The sequence below is a fragment of the Crocodylus porosus genome, unplaced genomic scaffold, assembly GCF_001723895.1.
Source record: "Crocodylus porosus isolate Cpor-Errol unplaced genomic scaffold, CroPor_comp1, whole genome shotgun sequence".
NCBI classification, from domain to species: domain Eukaryota; kingdom Metazoa; phylum Chordata; order Crocodylia; family Crocodylidae; genus Crocodylus; species Crocodylus porosus.
The window spans coordinates 54,267,359-54,277,042 of record NW_017728886.1 but is presented as its reverse complement, the minus strand read 5'-3'; the positions used below and the strand labels follow the sequence as shown (position 1 = coordinate 54,277,042).

Genomic DNA, 9,684 nt, shown 5'->3' with positions numbered 1-9,684 from the left:
TGGCTGCCCCACCCAGCCCCAGCATCATGGCAATTAAAAAAACCTCATTGGCAGTAGCAGCTATGTTGGAAGTCGATGGGGCCTCTTGGTCACTGGGGCCACCCCCCCACCCCCCAGCACAGGGCCCAGATGACAGCTACAGTGGTCCCAGCTGCCTGACAGCTCGAGCTGCACAGCGCCCTGCCAACCCTGGCCACACTTGTGCTGCACAGGGCGCTCTGCCATGAGGCCCCAGTGACCCCAATAGCAGCTGCTACTGCTGGTGAGTGCGGGGCATGTATGCTGGGGCTGGGCGGGTGGGGGGCAATCGGGGAGCCCCGCTGCCCCGTGCTGCATGGGGTTGCTCTGCCATGAGGCCCCAGAGCTCCTGTTAAGTGCCAGGAGGTTGGGGCTGGGGGGGCAGCCATCAGAGGTCTGGGGGAGCGGGCAGAGGGTGAGACCAGGTGGAGTAGCCAAGGGGGGGCTGCAGGAGCCAGCAGGGGATAGGGCCCAGGAGGCTGGAGGAGCAAGTGGCTGACCTCCTAGCCAATTGGGGCCAGGAGGACATGCTTTGACAGTTCAAAACAGGCCACCACACTGGGAACATCTTCTGGGTGATAGCTGCCCAAATGGCCGGGAAGGGGTACACATGGCAGTAGTGCCACACAACTCTGCAGCCACAGTCCACTGGCAGCTGGCCCAGAGGAGTAGGTGCCTCTACTGGCTGTGCAGTTCCCATCCGGGTCTGGCAGGTGTGCAGCAGGTCACAGCCAGGCAGCAGCCGCCACCCCACTGCCAGACTGCTGCAGTGGGTAGAGGTGCAGGGAATTCTCAGGGCTGCTTCAGCAGTCCAGCTGGCACAAGGGGTAGTGTCCCCAGGTAACAATTGGCTGGGCTCCAGAAGCTCCTGAGAGCAAGTAGCCCTGAGCTACTTGCTAGGGCAGCTTTTTGTACTGATAGGGCCAGGAGAGGGCAGTTTGATACTGCTGGGGACAGCACAGGTGCTGGCCCCTGGCTGCAGATCCAGGAGGAACCAGGCAGAGTTATGTTGCCCCAACTGCCACAATTTGCCCCATACCAAAGTGCATGTCTGACCATGTGCACTGAGGCAGAAAGCCCCAGCTTGAATTTGCACCGCTTCTATTTGAGCTGGTGTAAGCACACGTGATTGCATGTGTAGACACACCCTGTAAGTGTATTATATTAGCCTCATTCATTTTTATTAAATTGCCTCCAAAAGCTATGTTAGGCCAAATATTTCACTATGCTTACACCTCTGCAATCACACAGGCATCAGAACGTAGAAAAAGAAGCACTTGGACCATTACACTTATAAACTATAGCTTGTTATGCAGGATTCAATGAACTCGTTTAGTAAGTATATACTTTAAGAGGTAAAGGGGAAGTATTTGCTAAAAATGTGTCAGGAAACTGAAGCAAGCAATTGTGCCTTTGCATAGAGAACTGCAACGCATTTAAGGATTGTAACTAAATAGAAGACATGTCTATTACAGTTAATGAGGTTTCACTAGAAGGGTCGATGCTACAGGAGCTGCGTGTCTGTGACGTGTTCACACTGAACAGAGAGCTGATAGTGCCAACTCCTAAAAATAGAATCTGGATGTCCGTGGATGTCATCGTCAACCACAGCCCTGTGTTCGATGTGACAGGGTACATCAACTTGGCCCCCCTCCCTCCACCCAAACAGAAAAGAGCACTAGCCCAAGGCATCACTTTGTAGTCAAAGTGGTAGAGATAAAAGGGATGTCGCATCTGCTACGAGCATACATTTTAAACAATATCATTGCCCCTTAGCAGGCGGTTATCATGTTGTTTTGGCAGCAGGAAGGAATTTGTGGTTTTTCTTGAATGCTGCTCTTCTTTATTTAAGCTACCAGAAATAACCCAAAAATGACAGAATGCTCTGACTATAAATAATCATTCCGGTGTAGAGTTATATTAGGAGGTAACTCAGATGGCATGATAACGCCTAACAGGCTAATCTTAGACCTGTAATGCCATAAGATGAAAATAACTAAGCTAAGAATAACTGACCCAGAGGAGTCAGCCTGCTAAGAGACCCACAGAACAGGGCACTTTAGATTTTCATGTACTTCACAGTAATCCCTGTCAACTCCTTTCCCAAAACACTTTGGGTTGTTTTGTTCTTGTTTTGGGGCTTTAAAAAAAATACAGGGAAAAAATACTGGTTTATCTGATAAAAAAGCATAGGCATCTAAAAGCGTTTTCTTTGTGTTCTCCTCAACAAACCCTGCACATAGACACACACATACGCATATACAGTTTGATATATATTAACATTTACATAGTATAATCACTCTACTTTCTCCTGGCTTTTGCTTTCTCTACAAAACCCCAAGCCAATGAAAAGGAGATAGCAGCTAATACAGAAACAGAACTCTGTTTAAGGACTCTGGCCATGTGAGCTGAATATTGAATGGGATCAATTCTCTCCATGCAACCACCAATTGAAATCAACTGGTTCACACACAGAATTTGGTTCACACCGTCTGCAGTTCACACTGCAAGTGCAGTAAAAAACCAATCACTGCACAGTAGAATGAGGATCTATACAAATGTGACTCAGATAAATGATTAAAAAATTAAAACGCTAGTGTGTACTAAATAATACTATAGTTTATTCCCTCAAGGACAAACTGCAGTACTCGGCTTCAAAATTTTTAAAACAATATCATAGTTTTTATTCTTTCCAGTTGTTATCGGCTCTATGTCCTTTTAACAGTTCATGTTTTCAAGCTAATCTCCATAATAGTCTGAACTAAAAACTTAGCTTTATTTTTAATCAAAGCTGAGATTCTCATGAAATCCCAGGATTCAGGGCTCTAAGAAAATTCCAAATATTGCACAGTGAGAAAACAAGAGTTGTAACGCTGTACATTCAATGCTCTTTCAGAGAAAGTGAAGCCCAAAAGTAACGTTCCTCAGAAAGAGGCCAGCCTAGAAAGCATTCTCCCTGTTCCTGTCAATCTTTGCTCTACTCTTTGCTGCGTCAACATTTGATTCTGTAGACTCAAAGAAGGATCAAAGACAATAGGAGTACCTGTATAAAAACTGTGCAATGAACCCCACCATGCTTTAGTTCGTCTATTAACAGCAAGGCAAGTCAGCATTTAAATCTCTGTAACACTTGAAAGATCATATTTCTACATGAAAACCTGAGGGATGGTTTAGTACAGAGGTATCCAACTCACCCCGTGCTGGATCTGAACTGTGGGGCTCCTTGTCAGCTGAATCGGTGGCACAAGTGACAGCTCAGATGGTGCCAGAAACAGAGGCACAGGCAGCAATGGAGGTGGTGGAACAAGCATCCAGTGGCCAAACAGCTGCTTGCCATAGTGGAGGCAGAGCAACCAGCTGCAGGCCAAGTGGCTGCAGGGCAACCAGGGCTGTTTGCATAGCCTTCACTTACCACCTCCCCACTGCTGCTGCTGAGGGTCATGTCCAACCAGACTATGGATTCTGTGGCAGGCCCCACCCCCACTAACTCCCCTCAAATCCCAGACTCACCAGTAACACAGCAAGCTGGTTTGAGCAGCTCTGCAGGCCAGATACAGCCTTCAAGTCCAGCAAAATAATCATTTTCTGGCCATCTACAAGATTTTCCTGGCTTCACATGTACAATAGCAAAGCGTTCTCTTTATCTAAATATGCTCTTCGCTCAGTTCTTCAGGTTCTCAAGTTACAAAGTAAAAGTTTAGGGAAAAAATCAAATGTTCCCTCTTACACAGGTGGTTTAATTGTGTCATGAGATCACTTGTGCAACAGTTTATAGAACACCATAATTCAACTTTTCTATGACTCTTAATCATCAATTCTACTTCCTGTCCTGCCCCCTTGTTTTACCCCTGGCAAGTTAGGGGGTTTTGGGGAGGGGTTTTGGGCTGGGGAGGGGGTTAATGTTTGGGGCACTTTGCTTAGTAGTAGTAGTTTGAGAAGACTATTTGCAGAGTGTCATTGATAGAAATAAACAATTGTCTAGGATGGTTTAAAACACATAATGATCCTAACTTGAACTGAGGGTTGGACTAGATAACCCCTGGAGGTTCCTTTCAGCCCTAATTTTCTATGATTCAAGTATACTTAGATAAATATGCTTCAAACATCACTATCTTTTTTTTTTCTCCTTTTTGGCTAGAAAGGAAGAGTTGTGCAATTAATTTTTCTTGGATAGAAAAGTATAAGGAAAGTGAATATCAAAGATTCAAGTGACATTATTTGTATTAGTGGTCACTGACAGTCACCTGTGCAAATATATACTCATCAAATCACTGAAGTGATGCAATAAATGTGATTTATGCTAATTTTTACATCTAAACAACAAAACTTTATTTATTTATTTATTTAACATTTTACAGTCAGGTATCCTAATTACCAAATACATGGCAAATTGATACCTCCACACGACACTCTGACCCCCAGTTTCATTAAATTTTATTTAATTCAGTTAATGTAATTCTATGTGAATAATTTGGTACAGTCTATTACATTTCACCAGGAACCAATTTAATTCAATGTGCTTTCACTCAAAGGTTAGGGACAGAAATTACACATAAACTGGTATATGTGATCGGAAACTGATTCAAATCTGGAACACAACAGAAGTTCAGTCCACCTAAACTACTTTCAAAATGGCAGAAACTGGTTTAAGATAAACTTGGATGGTGCACTATCAGACTTAACTGATTTAGGTTAATCAGTTCATTGAACTTCTGTCCCCGATCCCCTCCAGATTCTAGTTAACTCACAGCCCCCCAGCACCCCAGGATGCTTTGCACCTCCCCTACAACCCTGCCATCCCCCCATGCCTTCTCTGCCTTGGAGGGTGTGCAGGCTAGTCTTGGACCAACCTGTCTGCTCCAGCAAAGCAGGGAGCCTGGGCCACTTGCAGGCATGTGGGCACATTTCCAAAATCAAAAGTGAATGTCTGTTCACTTGCTTATTGGTTCAACCTATGCAGCTTAGACTAACCTGTGAAGATTGAATTGATTCAGCCTCAGGCTTTTTGATTACCAAAGGGTTATTGAAGGTAGTGCCCAGAGACAACTCAGAACTCAAGATTAGTGCTCAGCACTGTACAAATACACAGTAAGCAATTCTCTGGGTAAAACCAAAGTAATACCATACAATGAGGACCCTCATCAGTTAAACAGGATCCTTTTTGTGCCAAGGCACTATGAACCAGCTTTCATTTGCTAAAAAAAAAGCTATGATCCCTGAAATAGCTAGCTGTTACTCTGGAGAATAGCTGAACTAAAAGTATTTTTTTAAATAAAACTTTTGCTTAATTTTCCCTAAAAACAAATATTTATTGGGTACCATAATTATTTTTATGTGCATTGTCTTGTTTGAAGAACTTGCACAATACATCCTTGTGCATTTCACGGCACACACTACTTCAAGTGACTGCAAGGCTTCTTTAACACAGCCAATAGTAATTTTGTCTGTAGTAAGGTGTAGGTGTTTGTAATTATATAGCTTCTTGATTCGGTGCCTATCTGGATTGTCCCATTTGTAATTGCACTTTTGATCAGTACTTTCTCCAAATCATCTCATTCATAATGTGATTTATAAACTGAGATGGAGGCAGGCAGGCAAAGCAGTAATTAAGGGAATACCAGAAGAGCTGCTTCACATGACAGGAGTATTTTGTACGCTTGGTATTCTCAGAAATTCCTCAGACAGTTTGCTCGGCAGATACCTATCAAATGAATCTATCGCCTTTGGAGCTGACTCCATCCAGCTTAAAATTAGAACAGAAGAATGCATGGACAGTATATTTGGAGATCTGCAAGTCTATAAATTCATTGAGTGAGTGCTAAAGTTAGGCTAATTTCATGGTTTGTGCAGTATTAAGGAGGCATGGTGTAAATTTTAAGTTTTCTATTCTTCTCTTGATAAATGTGTAGCTTATTAACAGGAATAGATGTAACATATACACAAATAAGAAAACAGAACATTTAGCTATTCTGACCTGCGCAAAGAACACTGATTCATAAAACTGACACTTAGCTACCCTAAGAGCCTTCAAGTGGCAGTTCCTTTTCTTCTCTACATAGTAGACCTGATTCTGTTTAGATAGATGAGTTTTTCAAGCATCAGAGATGAAAAGATTTGTTTACATTTTAAATCACAACCTGGTAACACTATTCCACTTGTCACTATTAGTCCTTATATAGGGTGTTAAAATGGTATCACAGACTTGAGAGTGGGGAACTTCCCACTACAGAACCACCACATTGTCTATCATTGTGACATTCTCCATACATTTTGCAATACTTCAGCCTACATGCAGAAAATGCTATATATGACATTACAGGACCTGATCACACAAGGCCCTGAAGTTCAAAGAACAGAGTTTGCTCAACAGGCATAAACCCTTTGGTTTCCTATGAGATTAATTCAATTGTAGACTAAATAAAATGTCAATGAGATGTTGCTTATCTGAATATTCTAAAAGGACAGCATGAATAATGAAGAATTGTTTTTGTTTTAAACAAAGTAATAAAAAAATTTTCTTGGAAAAGTCTTGTTTATTAATTAAGGAAAAAGTTATTAAAACACTGTCTACAGCTTCACATGAAGTCTGTACTACATGGGTCTTACACAATGTTAGATGCAAATCAAATATCACGGGATACTTTTTGTCTCCAAGGAAGGAAAGCACACCTCTATTATAGAAAATTACATGTTTTTCTTGTTTTCCAAATCAGAAATTATCCAAACAGCCCTGGTTCGTGGTTCAAGGTGGCACAACGGGCTAAAAACCAGCCTGTTTACCTCTAGACTTACTAGTTTATTTTTAAGGGGAAATTTGAAAAAAAATGCCTTAGTCTCATCTTTAGGTAATACGTGTGCCTGCTCCAAAACCTTGATATACCTGGTAATTTGTACCGAAAAATGAGGAAGCCAGTAACACTTGGTAGCTTGTCAAAGCTGTGAGAAAACTTGCAGAGAACCTTCAGTATCCACCCACGATCTTAGGATCATGTCATTATCCAGAGCTTAGCCTGTTATATTTATATGAATGAGTTTATCACCAGACTTCCTTTTAAACAAGGATACTAGAATTAGTAGTTCAAAGCCTATTTCCGGAAGAGGGAAAAAAAAAACGGGAATCAGGGTTGTAAAACTCTTAAAAAGGAAACCCAAAACTAAGTCATATTAGGAAAAATGAACAGGAAAGCAAATCAGTTAACACACTGAAGTAACTTAATGAAAGAAATGGAAAAATGTTAAGCAATACTGACAAATGGTACTGGATAACCCATTAGGTAACTTCATAATTTGAGACTGCTTACAACAAGCTTTCAGTCTTCATCCCTTTTCCCAGTCTATAATTATGATGAGGCAGCCTTGATTTACTGTACTCAAAAATGTATTTTACAGTTATGATGTAAATCAGTCCTGCTCAAACAGACAAACATTCATTCCTCTATGACAATCTTTCATAACAACAACCACTCTACAGTTTCTACCTAAGAAACAAATATAAATACAACTACACATTCCTCTTTCTACAAACATGAACGGGAGCAGGTGTCACATCTCAAGCATCTTTTTTTTTTTAAATCATAAAAGGATCAACAGGTGGACCAAGTAAAAGAGCATGAGAACAAGTATATAGTCAATCAGTAAAATCATTCATTGAGATACAATCAACTTTGGAAGTCAGTGCCAAGTTTTACAAACAATTTGGGGATTTAACATGGATTGTAGTCTACTTGAGCAATTTATAGCATCTTTGCATGCAGTACCTAGGAAAACCCAATTTTAATGCAGAAAATTAGGAATTAGAGGCTGTAATATATGTAGATGAGATATCATTATGTCCCCCCAAAAAACAAGATAAATGCAATAAAAGCAGAGCTGGAACTACACAATGCTAATCAGAGAAAGTGAAAATTTGACTTTTATTAAGTTAAACTGTTAAAGCTCTCCCAGCTTCATTCAGTCCCAGTGCATCATTCACAGATCTCAAATACAGATATCACAGGAACTAGAAAATGGAAGGAAGTCTTCAAACTGCAGTGATATCCATTATTCTGTAAGTGCAGCTTTTAAAACACCTCCCTTAAAATGCATCCAACTTACATTTTCAGTGAGCCATTAGATCTGACTGGCATTGCCAAGTTTCTCAAATATTCCTGAAGTAAGAAAAGGAGCCAAACATAAGACAGACACAGAATTTACTTTAGAATAGTCAAAACTGACACCATTATGAAATCAGGACAGAAGCTTTATAGAAAGCTCTTGACATGTAAACTTGAGAGAGAGAAGCCCACAAATAGACCTATTCTTGTTTACAAAATTACATAGGGACAAAACAGCCTCTGATGGGTTCTGAACTGTAGCTCACTTAACAAGGTCTTGTTTAATGAAGTCTCATTTGGAACAAGCCTGCAATCACCATAAGCCCCATTTTGCAGTCATAGAGCACAAGAAAAAAAAATTCTTTACTATATTTTATTTGCTCGTTTTCTTCCTTCTAGAAGCAGCAGGCTTAAGGGTTAAAAAAAAAAAAAAAGCCAGCAGCAGGGGCAAACATCCAAAATAATTTGGTGCGGTAGTCACTATTTAGAAAGAACTACCAATTAAAAAAACATGGACTAAAGTAATGATTTAAGGGCAAGATTCTTTACTGTGACAGTTTGTATTTCCTATGTATGTCACCCTCCAAACAGAAAAGTCTCAGTTACTGAACTGCTTCTTACCTGAGCTGATCATACTGTGCATTCTTTGCTGAGCCAAGAGCTGTTCACGTCCAGAAACCCCATCTGAGGAAAAACACGATTCACTCTCGTAAATTGTCTGCAGCATATTCCAATCAGTCTGTACTTCAGCTACATGAAAGATTCATCACTGCACCGTATAGGGACGTCAGGAACGACCCTCTGTGGTCCTACCTCCTCCACAGAGAGTGGGAGAGAGCATACACTTTGGAAATCAGCAATTTTGTACGCATTTGTATAAAAATCTATTTTAAAAAGGGGGAAAAGAAAAAAACCAAAAAATGACAATCCACTTTTACGCAGTCTGGTCTGCTGCAAAGGAATAGGAAGTACACAATGGACTATGAACCTCTGAGTTTGAACAGTTGTGTTCTGGAAGCCAGCAGCAGGTGGAAGAAGAAATCTATTTGTGCTTCAGGCTTTTCTGCCAGGGGGAAATAAAGCCACTAAAAAAATAATAATAATAATACCAAATAAGCCCGGTTTCCAGGGACTTCAGCCCCTACGGGTTTAATTTCAATTACCCTCAGTCTTGACAAGTGTTTCTGTCCCTGTGCCGTTCTTTTTCTCTCCCTCTCTCTTGCTCTGTCTCTCTGCAAAGTTGGCTGAAGCGAGTGATAACTCATTTGCATATGAATCAACAACAGTGTGGCCCACAGGCAACAGAAATAGAACAATGGCTGGCCTGAGCCAAAAATAGGTCAAGCATGGCCGAGTGATTGGAGCCTGTATTAATGCATTTAAAAATACCACAGCAAACACAGCTGTCCAGTCCCTGTCTTTCGAACTGCAATTCTCTACTGCCAATCCACAAAAGTAATTAACCCTTTCCCACTGCCAAGCCTCTCTGCGTACACGTCTGTGTTTGCGCACATGCTGCTTTTCGAGCAAAGAAATAAGAAAGGGAACACAACCACAGTTCGAGAAAGAGAAA

General features: G+C 41.2%; 1 protein-coding gene across 2 annotated transcripts in view; it reads right to left on the bottom strand.

Moving 5' to 3' along the window:
- HDAC9 (histone deacetylase 9) overlaps positions 1-9,297 on the bottom strand; it is a 411,737-nt gene extending 402,440 nt beyond the window's left edge. Inside the window, exons 1-2 of one of the 2 annotated variants that reach the window (XM_019534292.1) lie at positions 9,275-9,297; positions 8,733-8,795 (exon numbers count right to left, since the gene is read on the bottom strand). In XM_019534292.1, the coding sequence (XP_019389837.1) occupies positions 8,733-8,754 (22 nt within the window). In that variant the 5' untranslated portion in view covers positions 8,755-8,795; positions 9,275-9,297. Of the gene's footprint in view, positions 1-8,732; positions 9,205-9,274 lie in introns of those variants that run through there. The other variant, XM_019534285.1, reaches the window with a different exon arrangement.
- Between the last annotated feature and the right edge of the window lie 387 nt (positions 9,298-9,684).